The 16,837-nt window shown below is 34.4% G+C and overlaps 1 protein-coding gene across 1 annotated transcript; it reads left to right on the top strand.

The window, feature by feature from the left end:
• The first annotated feature begins 10,107 nt into the window (after positions 1–10,107).
• On the top strand, positions 10,108–15,059 carry LOC113858521 (probable disease resistance protein At5g66900). The gene is made up of 6 exons (XM_027491204.1): positions 10,108–10,153; positions 10,408–11,052; positions 12,105–12,508; positions 12,686–13,053; positions 13,381–13,652; positions 13,770–15,059. Exons 2-6 carry the CDS (start codon positions 10,419–10,421, stop codon positions 14,594–14,596), a joined length of 2,505 nt encoding a protein of 834 aa, XP_027347005.1. The 5' UTR covers positions 10,108–10,153; positions 10,408–10,418; the 3' UTR covers positions 14,597–15,059.
• Positions 15,060–16,837: the final 1,778 nt, after the last annotated feature.

Below are 16,837 nucleotides of genomic sequence, written 5' to 3'. Positions count from 1 at the left end.
TGTGAACTCCTTTTATTAAAGCCTTTTTCCCTTTATAGATTTCGAAAGATGAGATCTCCACTTATCATTTAGGAAAACAAATAACTTTCAAATTTTCAAGTAAACCATTTACAAACAATATCAATTCTATTCAAAATAAAATCAATCAAATTAATTTTCTGAAAGAAGAAGTTTCTTTTGCCAATATTGAAAGATAATTACAAAATCCTTCACTTCAGAGGAAGATTCAATCCCTTTTAGAAACATTCAATCTTTCATATGTTCTGACTTGCCTAGCACATTCTGGAATAGGAAGAAACATATTGTTAGTCTTCCTTATGAATCAGGATTCAAGGATAGTCAAATACCCACCAAAGCTAGGCCTATCCAAATGAATGAAGAACTCCTCCAATATTGTTAGAAAGAGATCAAAGATCTCTTAGACAAAAATCTTATTAGAAAAAGCAAGAGTCATTGGTCTTGTTCTGCCTTTTATGTTAATAAACCTGCAGAAATAGAAAGAGGTACTCCTAGGTTTGTTATCAACCACAAACCTCTTAACCAAGCTCTCCAGTGGATTAGGCATCCTATTCCCAATAAGAAAGACCTTCTTAACAGATTAAACTCTGCTAAGATCTTTTCAAAATTTGATATGAAATCTGGGTTTTGGCAAATCTAAATTTGTGAAAACGATAGGTACAAGACTACCTTCACTGTCCCCTTTGGGCATTACGAATGGAATGTTATGCCTTTCAGCCTAAAAAATGCCCCTTCTGAGTTTCAAAAAATTATGAATGACATTTTCAATTCTTATTCAAAATTTGTCATTGTCTATATTAATGATGTCTTAATCTTTTCCCATTCCATTGATTGACATTTTAAACACATAAATGTTTTTATCAATGTTATCAAACAAAACGGTCTTGCTGTCTCCAAGTCCAAAATAAATATTTTCCAAACCAACGTTAGATTCCTTGGTCATAATATTCATCAAGGAACCATCATCCCTATCAGCAGATCTATTGAATTTGCTGATAAATTTGCTGATAGAATCCTAGATAAAACCCAATTACAAAGGTTTTTGGGATGTCTCAATTATGTAGGTGACTTTATTCCGCACCTTAACAATATTATTAAGCCTTTACATGACAGGCTTAAAAATAATCCTCCTTCTTGGACTGATGTTCATACCAATGTCGTCAAAGAAATAAAAAATAGAGTTAGAAAAATGAATTGTCTCTATCTTCCTATTCCTCAAGCTTTCAAAATTGTTGAAATTGATGCCTTTGACATAAGTTATGGTGGCATTCTCAAACAGAAAATCGAGTCTCATGAGCATATCATTGCATACACTTCAAAACATTGGAATTCTGCACAACAGAATTACTCAACTGTTAAAAAAGAAGTTTTAGCAATTGTTTTATGCGTATCAAAATTTCAATCAGATTTATTAAACCAAAAATTTCTTATTAGTGTAGATTGCAAGTCTGCTAAAGAAATTTTACAAAAAGATGTTAAAAATCTTGCCTCGAAACAAATTTTTGCAAGATGGCAAGCAATTTTAAGTGTTTTTAATTTTGATATTGAATATCTCAAAGGCACCTCCAATTCCCTTCCTGACTACCTTACCCGTGAATTTTTACAAGATAAGTAGAATGCCTAGAAAGGCAGCAACCCCTTCTAGGGGAGGAACAACCAGAGGTGGTAGAGTTAGGCTCGCCTTGACTCTAAACAAAACAAAATCAAAGTCTATCACTACAGACTCTTGTTCCAATTCTTTGGAGTCATCCACTTCGACTGGGTCATCCACCCAGAAAGCCATTCAGATTATAGAGTCATCTACTCAGCAATCTGCGATTCCTAAAAAAGACTCATCCAACAAGGCTGATTCTTCCCAATCAAAAATTGTTAAACAAACCAAAGCAGACTAGGTTTTCCCTGTCAACACTCCTCTAGCCATACAACAATGTAGCCTAAACAGCCTACCAAAGAAATCTTGGGCTGACATTGCCTCAGATGAAGACATGGAAATAGATTTAGCAAACCTAAACACTATTATCCAATCCTTCAGTCAATCACAAAAGACAATAAGTCTCCCTGATAAAACAGAGAAAGCTATTAGCCTTCAAAAGGGTAAATCCTCAAATACCAGTCATTACATGGCAAAAGGAAAATTTTCCACTGTCATCCAAATGGAACCCGAATTTTGGGACAAAAACCTATACAAAGCTATCACCAAAGCATTTCTTCCTGGTTTTCATTTCAGACCATATGCCTTGAATAAAACCAGACAATTCTATGAGTTCATCTTAATAGATTCTGACTCTTTCTCTATTAAACATTACAAGGACCAAAAAGATCTTTCAATAATCACTCATTCAACAATACAGATATTAAAGATTCTGTCACCAAATAATTTTGAAAAAGATCCAAATGCATTCAAAAAGTTCTCCCAACCTTTTGATCCGGTAGGATATAATTACTGGGACTACATTGATGCCTGGACAAGGACTTTCTGGTTTCAGAATAAACTCAATCGACACTCTTGGTTGATCTATTTTAAGAAAAACCAAAATTACAATTTCCCTAATTGGTTCCTACAATGGTGGGACTTCTTTGGACCTTTAGAAGCAATCCTTCCATCACGTGTAAAAGAAGGATTTGAAATATTTAAAACTAGATATGCTCCCAGCAAAATTGGTGCAGATCTTAAATATTTTTCTGCATTTGCTATGGCTTGGGTATTCTCATGGCAGTACAGGTATAGCAAGACAGAAGAAGATGATATTTTACCCATGATTCACAGACATGCTTTTGTGAAATGGTGGAACTAATTCATTGCAGAACATGCCGGACCACAAGGAGTTAATGAATTTTTTGGAAACAATTCAAAACTCTTGAAGCTTGCGAATCCAGCAACTTTTCAATTTCTGAATCAGAAAGCAAAAATTGCCGCCTTCCTATCAGGATGTGATTCTAAAGATAAAATGAAGAAAAACTTAAAAGAAGTTCTGCTTCTTCTAAATCAAGATGAGGCTGAATCTTCTACCAAACAAGAGTCTAATTCCAACAAAGAAGATGACTTTTATCAAAATAAAGATGATTGTTTCGGAATAGACATACAAGAGTTATGACCTATTCTGTAGAAACAGTTCTAGTTACAAACCGGAACTATACAAACAGTGTTTTAAATTTTCTTTATAAGGAGGCCTCGACCATATTGTGAGGTACCCTTTCATTAAGCAATATTAGAGACAGAAACTAGTGAGAAGTGCTCTGAGAATATTTCTTGTAAGCTTTTCTCTAAGTTTATAAATAAAAGTTTGTTGTTTCTTGTTATTTTTCTCTCTTCCCCCTCTTAGCCGGCTCTGTTCGGACTACTTTCGTCCGACTTTCTTCTCTTCTCCCTCCATTAGATCTGTGCCGGTTCTACCGCCGTTCTAGTTTCTTATGTTTTAAATTTACTACTTTAAATTTTTGCACTTTATATTCTGCATTTCATTTAGTAGTCATGCTACTGCCTACTTTCCTTTCAGTCTATTTTATTTCTCCTTGATCCACTTTGGGATATCTGGTATCAGAGCCTGATGAGAAAGTAAGAATATAACTGTTGATTATTTGTAACTATGTTCTTCTGGATCTGGACTTTAAATTTTCTTTATGAAATTTCTGTAATCATGGTTTATAGGCTGGACAGCTGACAGGCCCTTCGGGTGAGACTTGTAATGGTCGTCCCTGTCTGTAACAATGTCACGAACTAATGATTCTGAAATATTACTTTTGTACAACTCTTTGTTTATGAAAATCCTTTATTGGAAGTACAACAGTTCTTAGTTCTTTTGAATAGGACTTTAGCAGTAAGTCCCGTAAGGTTAAAGGGCAGTAAGGCTAATTTGACACTCCAGAAATCAATGTTTTAACAAAAGAACAAGATCTTCTTTTTGAAGTAATAAGCTCCATTTCTGATCTTCAAGAGAGAAAAGAATTTTTAAATAAATTCAAAGAAATTTTAGAAACTAAACCCTAAATATCATTGCCAAACTCCAAAATATGTCAGTTGTCGCCATGGGTTATTTTACTAATATTCCAAATATAAATATCATTAGAATTAAAACTTTGAATAAAGTCTTATTTTTCTTCTAAAATAAGATCAGGAGCGGTGTCTCTATTATAATAAAGTTTGGAGGAATTTTTCCAATTATTGATAGGATTGATAGCTAAGACAAAATCTGTTTCAGAATATTGTTCTGAATCAGTTTTAGAAATGACATTAACAGTTTTGGTAAGAGATCTAGTTCTAGGTTTGGAACTAGACTCTTCAGTATTTTGAGGAGTATCGGAGACAAAAGTGAGAAGACTAGTAATCTTACTAAGTAACTCATTTTGGTTGTCCTCATTCACTCTGGTTTTTTCTTTTTGCCTGAGTTCTAAGATTTTCTGCTTAGCTTTGGCACTAATCTTGAAAGGTTTGAACAGAGGTTTCTCTAATTGAGGTTGAGAGGATGAAGAAGCCATTTCTTCAACTTTAGGTTTGACAGGATTAACAGAGATTTTTTCTCCTAGAACCTGAAGGTACTTATTGGTGTAATTAGCCTGTTCCATAAGGCCTTGGATATCATTAGGAGTGATAGACTCGTCAGGGTTCTTGGATTTAAAAGGAGTAGCAGTAACAGGGTTACCGCTTTTGTCTTTCAGGTTAGGTAGTTGATACTGAGTTGTGGGAGGCAGTTCACTTTGAACAATTTGTCCGTCTTTGATCTGCTAGGATATAACATTAGCAGAGGAAGTACTAATAACATCCTCTTGCCAAGGATAATCGATATTATTATGAATGGTATGAGCATGATACCAATCAAAGAATGGGATGTTCTGTTTGACTTTTTTGAGAAATTGAGAGAATTTCTCTTGGATATCGGACCAGTCTTTTCCTCTATAATTTTGAAAGAACCACTCTCTTTGAGGTTTCCAATCCTCAGAGTAGAAATCTTTCCTAAGGGTTTCTTTATCTATAATGAATTTATGAGATAATGTCATAAGACTCATTAAGGGAATAGTAGGTTGGAGATTGGATACTTTGATTTTCTTCTTCTTTCTCAGAAGCTTGGTAAACATTTCTAGGAATCCTAGAAGAAGTGTCTAACCCTTGAAGGTTTATGGAAGGATCATGATTAATAGATCTAGGAATTTCAGACCTAGAAGATTGAGATCTGTAAGAGAAAGACCTCCTAGCAGAGGCAAAACTAGAACGACCACTATAAGCATTGACTCTAGAAGAGAAGTAGTTTCTCCTATCAAAGGTTATTTCAACTTTCCCAGAATTGTCCTGAGAAATATTTTTGATTTAAGGAGCAAGCCTAGGGACACAAGGCGAAGCCTTATCCAAGACACACTTTTCAGGAAAGGAAACTTCATCCCATTTGATGATTCTAGGAAGAGAGACATTAGCCTTTGTTATATCAGTGATAAATAAAGTAGTCTCACCACGTTGGGGTTTGAGAAGGACTCTAGAGGCACAAGAGTTCATGGCTTTGTACTGAATCCTATAGATTAGAGTTGCGGAAATAGATCCCTCTTTCATGTTTAACCCATGAAAGCAAACATTGAGGAACAGAGAGTCAAGGATATGGTCATCTAGAAGACTCACAATTTTGTTGGGAAAACAATTGAAATAAATTGGTCCTTGGCCAAGACTAGTTTTAACAGTACCTATAAGGGAGTCGTTGAAGTCATTATGGCGAGCATTTCTAAGACACATGAGGATAGCAGCATCTATTCCTATGTCTATGAGAGGTTTAATGGCTACCTGGACACATCCTATGTTGAAGTACTTGTATTTTCGCTTGTGCTCATTGATGGAAGATTTGGACAGGAGATGAAATTCTTCTCCTAGATCTTTTCCTAAAGGAATATTATTTTCAACAGTCTTAATAATGTAATCAAAACTTTTTTTCTTGGAATGTTCTTTAGGAACATATAATGTGTCCTGAGGGATTTCTGGAATGGTCCAGTCATATATATATATATATATATATATATATATATATATCATAATAACATCAACCGATATGTTACAATGCATATATTATAATCATACAACTGTTATACTACTTAATACACATCACACTTTCACATTTATTTCACTTTCATATCCAATACCCCTAGGATCCCTTGAGGACTTCATAGCTTAGATAGCTGTTGGTTAACCCTAGCAACATAGATACACGTGTGCTGTCCTGGCCCCTTTTAGCAAAGGTATAGTTAGGAGACCCATCAGAAATAAGTGTGTGACCTGTGAATGCCTTCACTTTCAACAAATCATTGTGCACTTGTTCACACGAAGCATTCACCACCCTTATTTCCTCAAGATTTTTCAAATCTTCTCCAGACTCTATACTTCTAGTGTATCTCTATAGCTAACTAACTCACCACCAACATTTCTCATTCTTTTCCACACCCTTTTCACAGGGCAACATGTCATAATATGAGTCTTGACCACATAACTCGGTATATTATAATACATATATTATAAGTACACCCTCTGGTCGTACCACAATACCTGTATTATAATCATATCCACTCATATATTTTGACTCTTGTATTATAATCATCTTTCTCACAATTCCACCATCATGTCACGTCAACCAGAAAACTTTTTCTTTATTTTGGAACAGTCAAACACTTGCATCAATAACACATTTTTGTTCATCTGGCATACTTCAACTATCAAACAACATCTATACAATCATATCATTCACCACGAAAATATCATCAACTTAATTCAACCAATCTCAACATACCTCAATCATAAAAAAATATTCATCCAATGCAAAAAATCATCACACAATCAATACAATGTGTCGGAGGTCGGACACCTTCAGACTCAGCCCAATGGTACAATCCATTGTTCACATTTTCTTAGTACTAGTAATAGGTCGTTTATCCTAAAGTTTGATATAATCTATTATTAATAATAAGTCCATCATTCCAAAAACATCAAATGACACATCCTAACTAATTCTAAACATTGTTTGCTTGGTAAAATTGTAATATTCCTCAAAGACAGATTTATTTAAAGCCTTTATTACAAGTTACATTTAGATAGTTATTAAAATAAGTAAGAGTTTTTCCATTTTAAACTACCCAAGAGAGGTTATGGTTTGGGATCAACTCCTCCTTACCTTAGAATGGAGACCTACCACAAAATCAACTGTAGGAATACCTCTTACACGAATTCTTGCCCTAAATATATGGAATAATCCACGAGAAATCAAGATAGATGAAGAAAAGGTAAAAACCAAGAACTCAAAATACTTACCTCCAAATGTTCCAAACATAATTTCAATCTTCGATCTAGGGCACAAATGGCTTAAGAGACAATTTGATCAGTGAAAAAGGTTAGGGATTGAGAGAATCGAATGAGAGAACAAAAAGAGAAAGTGGAAATGCCTTCTCCTTAACCCTAAACTCCTTAAATACACAAAGCGTTGCGACACTCTCGCTACAGACCTCGCTGTAGCGACACCCTCTTTCGCTACAATGAAAATCTCAGAGGAAATTGCACTCTGATTTTTGCAGAATCTTGCTATAGCGAGATTGCACCCAGAAATGCACCATCCACTGTTGCCCTCTCGTTGCAGCGAGGGAACTCTCGCTACAACAAGAACACAACAGTTTCACCCCTCTCTCCCAGTGCCTTATCGCTACAGCGAGAATCCTCTCGCTACAGTGAGAACAGCATAGTTTCATGTTCTTCGTTCAGAGTCTTCTCGCTACAGCGAGAACCCCCTACAATTCACCCTCAGTTTATATTTCCAACTAATTTCAGTCAATCTAAGTCAACACTCACATACATTTATCTATATACACACACATTCACATCACCAACATAAATCAGGACGTACACCCAATTAACAATACACATACTTATATTAATAATCAATTTATTATTATCAAAATTCGAGGTGTTACAACTTTTTCAATCTTTTAGGAATTTTGTCCATGAAATTCACTTACCAATACTCGAATTCTCCTAGAAATTCCTTATGCTCTAGAACTTTATCTGTTCCAACATTTTTATAAAATCTGCTGAGATATCAGATTCCAACCCTTTTTTCTAACTCTCTTCCAACATTATCCATGTCATTTTTCCTCCATGTGAAGAACACATATTCTACCTTTAATTTCAATGAGTTAGTTAACATTGTAGCAAGACTTCGTGTCCTTTACTTAAATGATGTCACTCATCCATTAAAACTTTAGAGAAAGGCATATATTTATTGGGATCTTTTTATTTTTATCTTTTTTAATTAAAATATTAATTATGCTTAATTATTTTTTTTAGAGTCTTTACATCTTAGAGTTAATCACCTTAATTTTTAGCTTATTTTCTTTTTTAAAAATATTTAACTTTAGAATAAAAAGTCTACCACACATTATACTCGTTTTAGACTTATTTGCAATATTAAATTATTCAATTGAAATAATAATTTTGATTGGAAAATTAATAGCTAATATTTGAATTTATTCGCCTATAATTTGCTTCAATTGATGTTCTTCTCTAAATGCTTATTTTAACACTAACTTATAATTTTAGAAATAGGAAAAGAAAAAAAAAAAAAACTCTTCCTGTCTCCTGAATTATTTTAATTAATGTTCATGGATTCCTTCTTTATAATTCGGCTTTATTATTTGACCGTTAGGTGTTTTGCTGCGTTGGTAACCTATACCTAACGTGTTTTAAACTTCCCTGTATATCTCCTTTACGGTTTTGCTTTATTAAGGTTGGTGACCTAACATATATCTTCTTTACAATTTTTTACCTTATTCTTCCTTCGAATGTTTCGTTTACATTTGTGCTTTTTTAATTGACGTTTGTTTTATTTCAAAATCACGGCGGCAACTAGAAATGCTTCTTAATAAACACACATTGTTTTTTTAGACATAATATAATTTTATATTTATATTTAAAAGTAATTTGGTTTTATTATTTATATAAAATTTAAATTTCATTCATTTTTAAAGTATTATTCCTTGGGATAATTTTTAAATTTTAGTTTTTAAATATTTTTTTTAAAATCAAATGTTTTAAAATAAAATGTTGTACTATGGATAACGGTTTTACTCATCACAAATCAAATTAATTACATACCTATGTAATGTTTGAATATTAAAAAGATTAGGACCGTTGACAAAAGGAGTGATGAATGCTTTACCCTGACAAAATATTTGAAATAATGAAGAAAAGTGTTAGTATAAATGTGAAATATCTTTTTTTATAATGTTAATATTAGTTATAATTTATTAAAAATTAAAAAATTAAAAGTAAATACTAAATATTTTTAATAAACCTCACATGATTTTATAATTGTAATAAATTTTCTTCGATAAAAAATGATAATTAGTGTTTTAAAATAATTTTTGAAATAATAAAATTATTATAAAATTTAATGTATTTTTGTATATTTTATAATAAATATTTTTTATTTTTTATTTTTTATGACTATACTTAAAATGAATATTAGCAACGCTTTTTAATACATTTTTAGTTATTAACTAAACTTTATTGAAAATTATAAAAAAATTATCTAAATCATATTTTTTTCTATTTTTAGTTTCAAAATTCTTTATACTTTTTTTTTTATGATTTTTAATAAATTTTATAAATAATTAAATATACGTTAGAAAAATAGATTAAAAATTGATTTCCTTCCGCTCATAGAATACGTAAAGCACTAAGTTGTTAAGATATTAGAGAATTATGATTATCACCGCATGCCAGCCTTTGTGAATAAAAAAATAACGGCAAAAGATGATGCATTGCACCAATAATGCCTGATAATATAAAATTATTAGTATAAGATTTTAATAACATTTAATATCACATCATAAAAAATAGACGGTGACTAATTTTATTTTAAATAACAATGACAACGTAACTTTACTAACCTGGCTAGCACTTCAAGCAGAGTAAAGTTCAGATCTGAGCTTGCAAATCGAAAGAAGAAGAGCAACTGGGAGGAATCTACTACAAGATTGCCTATGCTGCGGTTCAATTTTCAAATATTTTAACCGAGATCCTCGTCATAAACTCACTCTCTTCCTTCAACTGAAGAATTCAATTCTGCTCATAAACAAAAGCGCTAATTCAAAGTAAGCTTTGGTGGTTATTTCGAAGGTAAAACAACTCTCTCTTTTCTTTACCATATTATTTTTAGCATATTATGTGAACTTAATTAAAAAATATAAATAAAAATCGTTAAAATAGGAATGAAGTTTACATGATTTTTATGTTTTTTAATTAACAATAAAGATATGTTTGACATTGTTTAAAGACTGTTGTTATATTTTTATCCTTTCAATATAAGATGCTCATCAACAACGTAGACTTTCTAATCCTATGCATAACTTGTTCCTTGTTCCATTCTATAGAGTAAGTACTAATGGGAGAGACCACGCAGTGTGTTGCCCTTGGAACACTATTTCAAGATAGACTGAAGATGATTTTGGAAATAGTGGAAAAGGGTCAAAAGAGCGAAAGCAACAAACAAATACTGAGGTCAACCCTCAAGGATATGACTCCTGTGGTGGAAGAGATCAAGCAATACAATGAACACTTGAATCCACCAAGAGAAGAAATCAACAACCTTATCAAAGAGAAAGATGCAAAGGAAGAGTTTGTGTGCAAAAGCTCTTCCATGAATTGTTGTTGGGAAAAATGTCTCTCTTGCCTTTTGTACGGATTTGCGCACAAGAGGGATGATTCCTTTGCTATTGATGACAAGCAAGCTCTTATGGCAAATGATATTAAAGAGACACTTTGCAAGGTGAGAGAAATTCTTGAGCTTCTTAGTAAAGAGAATTATCAGCAGAAACTTAGTGGTGTTGGAGCACCAATGAAGTGTCCTTTTGGTGTTCCTGAAAATCCAGAATTCACTGTTGGGTTGGATGTACCGTTAAGCAAGTTGAAGATGGAGGTTCTCAACGAAGGTGTATCCATCATTGTGTTGACTGGAGTGGGAGGAATGGGTAAAACAACTTTGGCTACAAAGCTGTGTTGGGATGAACAAGTCAAAGGTAAGTAGTGACTCCTTTTTGCTTCTCTGAGCCTGATGAATGATTTGACTAGTTCTTTTTTTAGAGATTTCAAAATGGCTCATCACTCATTCATAACATCTTCGCATGTTGTCTCTTTCGTATAGAATATTTTGTCATCATTAGTATAAGTTTATATCACCAATATCTTAAGAATAATGTTAGCAACACACATTCTAACACACTTTTTGTAACACTCTCCCTCCCCTCCCCCTCCTCCCCACTATTAGCTAAAATTTATTGAAAACTACAAAAATCATGTGAGTTAGAGAGTGTGTTGCTAGCATTCCTCATATCTTAATATTGAAAGAAGCATAGTAATATAAAGTGGTGCCAGAAAATTATTACAAAGTTGCATATATCCAATGCCATTCTTGTATGCCTTGAAGTTTTATGTGATGTTTAGCGCATGTCTAGTTCAACTTATTTTAATAAAGTAATTGAAGTTTTTAACTAAAAACAATGACCCCACCCCCCTTCCCAAGAAAAAAGAAATTGTTGCCAAACATGTGCAAATTATCCTTTGAGAAGTTAATATGTGAACAAGAGGGTTCATTGTAGTCCAAATATCATCATAAAGACGTATGCTATTCCCTGCAAGAGTAATGCTAGTTGAACACTATTTTAAACACATTCTTCAACAATCAATACACTTCTGGTGATTAGTCAAATTTTTAAAAAGTAAAAGTAATTTTTAAAAAGGAACCAATTTATGAGAGAAGTATTTTGACATTTTAAAAAATAGACTGACTAATTATGAGGAATATGTTGAAGAATGTGTTAAAAACAGTGTGTTGTTAATATTTCTCTCTTTGCAATTGATACTTTAACAAATTAAGGAAGCATTATCTTTTGATCTTTATTTTATTTTATTTTCTATTCATTGTTCATTAACCTTATTGTTGTCTGTAATAATAAATTATTCTGTTGCAATATATGCACACTGTAAAATGAATACCTTTCATAATGCATTCTCAAATGTTGGTACAAGACATCGAATCTGGTGTGTTTACAGATCTTTTTGATTTCTCTAGGTAAATTTGGGGAAAATATTTTATTTGTCACCTTCTCAAAAACGCCCAAGTTGAGGATTATTATTCAAAGACTATTTGAACACTGTGGATATCCTGTGCCTGATTTTCAAAGTGATGAAAATGCATTTAATCAATTGGGACTTTTGCTGAGGCAAATTGGTGGAAGTCCAATGTTGTTGGTCCTGGATGATGTTTGGCCTGGCTCAGAAACCCTTGTTGAGAAGTTTAAAGTCCAGATACCAGATTATAAAGTTTTGGTGACTTCTAGGGTTGCATTTCATAGATTGGGTACCCATTGTATCTTAAAACCACTTGTTCATGAAGATGCAATGACCCTTTTCCATCATTATGCTCTCTTGGAGGAAAGCAGTTCAAGTATACCTGATGAAGACCTTGTCCAAAAGGTGCTTATTCCTATTTTGTGACATAAGAGAGTTATCTATCTTTGTTCTTTTTGTCTGAAGTCAGTTACTTGAAGTAGTTTTTGACTGAAAATCACTTGAAGTAGATTACTTGCTGCTTGGGGTGCTTAAATCATAATAATTTGGTTACTGACTATTTTTGGTTGCACTGAAATGCAGGTTGTGAGAAACTGCAAGGGTTTACCACTTGCCATCAAAGTGATTGGGAGATCACTCAGTCATCATCCTTCTGAGTTGTGGCAAAAGATGGTGGAGGAATTGTCGCAAGGTCATTCTATACTTGATTCTGATATGGAATTACTTACTTGCCTCCAAAGGATCTTGGATCTTTTGGAAGATAATCCCATCAATATCATCAAGGAGTGCTTCATGGACCTTGCGTTGTTTCCTGAAGACCAAAGAATTCCCGTTACAGCTCTCATTGATATGTGGGCAGAGTTGTATAGACTAGATGATGATGGCATAGATGCAATGACCATCATCAACAAATTAAACTCCATGAATCTGGTTAATGTCTTGGTAGCAAGGTACAGTGACTGACTATATTTTCTTCCAGGCCATTTAATCCTAATATATATAACAAATGACGTGAATTTATACTCTGCATAACAAATAATTCAATGACTTGTATGGCTTATGTGAGGAGCATTTGATTCCTGATACAATATTCCAAAATGATCATTATCTCAGAGAGAATTCAAACACCTTGGATTCTGTAACTCTGCATTTATTCTTATGAACTTATTTTAGAGAACAAGTTGAAATTCATAATTATTCTTCTTGATAAAGAGCATTTCCTTTTTGATCCTGTAAAGGAATTTTTCTTAAGGAATTAATGTCTGCTTAGTTACCAGGAAAAATGCTAGTGACACAGACAATTACTACTACAATAACCACTTCATCATCCTTCACGATCTTTTGAGAGAGCTTGCAATTTATCAAAATAATCAGGAACCAATGGAGCAAAGAAAAAGGTTGATTATTGACATAAATGGAAACAAACGAGAGTGGTGGCTTGGGAAGAAGCAGAAAGGTGTGATGGCCGGCATATTTCCAAAATGGCTTGAATGGTGTGTTAAACTGAAGTCCCCACAGGCCCCTGCCCACATACTGTCTATCTCAACTGGTTCGTCATATTTATACCTTCTCTATACTTAAGTATAAAAGATGATAATAAGAATGTCCCAGTAATATGTCATTCAGTACTCTTCCACGACTAACAGCATATTGGCTCTGTTTGCAGATGAAAATTGCACTCCATATTTATCTCATATGCAACCTGCTCAGACTAAGGTTCTTATTTTGAATCTTCAAACTAAGCAGTATTCCTTTCCTGAGTTCATGGAAGAAATGAGTAAACTTAAAGTTCTGATAATCACAAATTACAGTTTCCATCCTTCTGAAATGAACAATTTTGAGCTACTTGGCTCTATACGCAACCTAGAAAGAATCAGATTAGAGCGGATATCTGTTCCTTCCTTTGTCACTTTGAAGAATCTTAAAAAGATATCACTCTACTTGTGTAATCTGAGACAGGCTTTGGAAAATGTTAAGATGCTAATTTCAGAAGCTTTTCCAAATTTAGAAGAATTGAATATTGACTATTGCAAAGATATGGTAGAATTGCCTAAGGGGCTGTGTGATATCACCCCCCTGAAGAAGCTCAGCATTACTAATTGCCACAAGCTTTCTGTACTGCCCCAAGAAATTGGAAAGTTGGAGAATCTGGAACTCCTAAGGCTCAGCTCCTGTACTGGTTTGGAAGGAATACCAGATTCTATTGGAAGGCTTCCAAATCTACGACTTATTGATATCTCAAATTGCATAAACCTTCGTAATTTACCTGAGAACTTTGGCAATCTGTCTAATCTACAAAATCTCTACATGACAAGTTGTACAAAGTGTGAACTACCATTCTCAGTCGCTAGTCTTGAGAATTTGAAAGTCGTGATATGTGATGAAGAGACAGCTGCTTCATGGGAAGCTTTCAAACCTATGCTTCCCAATCTAAAGATAGATGTTCCGGGAGTTGATGTTAACTTGAACTGGCTTCATACGATTTCCTCCTAATGCTAGGTTCATGCAGCCTGTTGTCTTTCTGAGTAATTGATCAAACTAGAAAGAAAAATTAACAGAATACAGTTTTCACATTGGATTATGCTAAAAGGAAACACCCATATTAGTCAATGCTGAAGGGGGTTTGCTATAAGGAACTCTTGAACTAAAAATCCTTTATGAATATCCAAGTCCAAAGAGATTCTCAATTTTTAGATCAAATAGGGTATTGATCCTGTTATATATCCATCGATTGGCTGGAAGAAAACAGCTTGAGTGACATCTCAACGTCTGCAGCATCTAGTGGTATGAAACAACTGGGTGAGGGTTCAAAGGGTTTAAGTCTTGATTCTAGTTGCAATGTTCTTGGTTTTTGTCTTGGAGCCTAAGACCATTGAATTTTAAGGACCAAGGCTTATTTCTTGAAGACTAGAGTATCCCTGATGTTGCACTTGTTGATATGAGGGCAGAACTGTGTAATCAAGATTGTTGATATATAAATATAGTAATTAGGCATGATTGATATGTAATTATAGTAATTAGGCCAGAAAAATAGCATAATTATAGCATGATATCAGAATTACCTTTATTAAGGTAATAATCTATAATTAATGTAGATTATCTTATACATGTATAAATTCAGACCCTTGGGTTGTATGCAATATATAGAAAAACACATTTAAGTATCAAATTCTATATGGTATCAGTTTTTGGTTTCGATCCGACACCTGTTTTCCATTTGCTACAATAACCGTGCCCTTATCTAGCCCTGATCTCTGCTGTTATTAACTTTTTCGGCCATCTAAGGCTGTGATCAGGACGGTTTTCTCTTGGCAACCACCATCGACTATTCACCATTACCACCTGCTGCTGCACGTGCTCTCACGCGCCGCCGCAGTCCTTGCGTGTACGCTTTATGTGTCGCCACATTTCATCTGCATATCTCGTTTTCTCGACATTGGTTATGCTTCAGCGACCTTCTCTACCCTTTTTCCATCTCTGGCGACTTCTATGGTACATTCTTATAGCTTTTTTCCTCTCTTTTTCGTGTTCTTGCAATGTCCACCTCCGAAAGTGCTACTATGACCTTCACCACTGTGCCTTTGATACCCTGTGAGAAACTCCTTGGTGCTCCAAATTATTTCTCTTAGGCAGCGGCTGTTGAACTTTGGTGGTTCCAAGGACAAGGCTGCTCTGACCATCTCACAATACAGGCTAAAGACATTGTTGCGGACAAACGAGACAATTGGAAGCAAGTTGATGCCTCCTTTTGTAGTGTTCTTTAGTTCTCCATTGATGCCAAACTATAACAACAATATCGTCCATTTAAAACCTGCTATGAGGTTTGGAAGAAGGCCAAACGAGTTTATTCCAATAAAGTTCACTGTCTCTATACGGTCATTGCTAACCTTATCTCTATTAAGAAACAGGATATGGATATGCAAAGTTACTTAGGTAAGCTTGACAGCTTGATGACTGAATTTAATGCTCTTATTCCATTTACTAGTGATGCAGAAAAGCATGCCTAACAGCAGAGTGAATTCTTCATGGTGCTTGCTCTTCATGGCCTTCCTCCAGAACTTGACTCTGTTTGCAATCAGGTTCTTTCTAGTCCTATAGTGCTATCATTTGATTCTATCTCTGAGCAACTGCTATGCATGTCCACTCCTTAACCATTTGCGGCAACCCTACTTCCCACTACTCTTCTTGATTCCACTGCACTCTTGCTGAACTCCTTTCCTCCTAACGGTCATAGAAGGGGACATGGTAATACCTATTCTTGTCCGCTTCCTTGCTGTGCCTACTGAAGGCGTTTTGGCCATCTTAAAGCTCAGTGTCGCACCAAGGCTAGAGCCCAGAATCCTAGTGTGAATGTTGCCCCCATGCCATCTCCAGCCCCTACCATACCTTCTCATATTCCTGTGCCTACATTAGAATACTAGGACTATCTCTGATACAGAGCCACCATAAAGTCAAATCCACCTACCACCCCACAGCCTACCCACTTGTTCCCTCTATAGCACAAACAGGTACTCCTATTACCTGTGTTTCCCAGTCTCCATCTCTTGGTCTTTGGGTTCTTGATTCTAGCGCCTCTGATCACATGTCTGGTAATGTTTTCCTTTTCTCACAACTCACTTATCTCGATTCTCTTCCTCCTGTCACTTTAGCTAACAGTTCTTAAACCAACGTCACTAGCATTGGTAATACTAGCCCTATCTCAGGTCTCTCTTTAGAGTTAGTTTTATTTGTTCC

This window comes from Abrus precatorius, unplaced genomic scaffold, assembly GCF_003935025.1.
Source record: "Abrus precatorius isolate BTA unplaced genomic scaffold, Abrus_2018 Scaffold2, whole genome shotgun sequence".
Classification (NCBI taxonomy): Eukaryota; Viridiplantae; Streptophyta; class Magnoliopsida; order Fabales; family Fabaceae; genus Abrus; species Abrus precatorius.
The sequence above is the reverse complement of the archived record's forward strand: the minus strand, read 5'-3'. Positions and strand labels throughout refer to the sequence as shown.

What these genes read in the sequence shown, in the direction of transcription:
- LOC113858521 (XM_027491204.1), top strand. Translation starts at nt 10,419, where the DNA reads ATGGGAGAGACCACGCAGTGTGTTGCCCTTGGAACACTATTTCAAGAT. An exon ending in ATGAAGACCTTGTCCAAAAG is followed by an intron (nt 12,509 to 12,685) that starts GTGCTTATTCCT and finishes ACTGAAATGCAG; the next exon opens with GTTGTGAGAAACTGCAAGGG. An exon ending in CATACTGTCTATCTCAACTG is followed by an intron (nt 13,653 to 13,769) that starts GTTCGTCATATT and finishes CTCTGTTTGCAG; the next exon opens with ATGAAAATTGCACTCCATAT.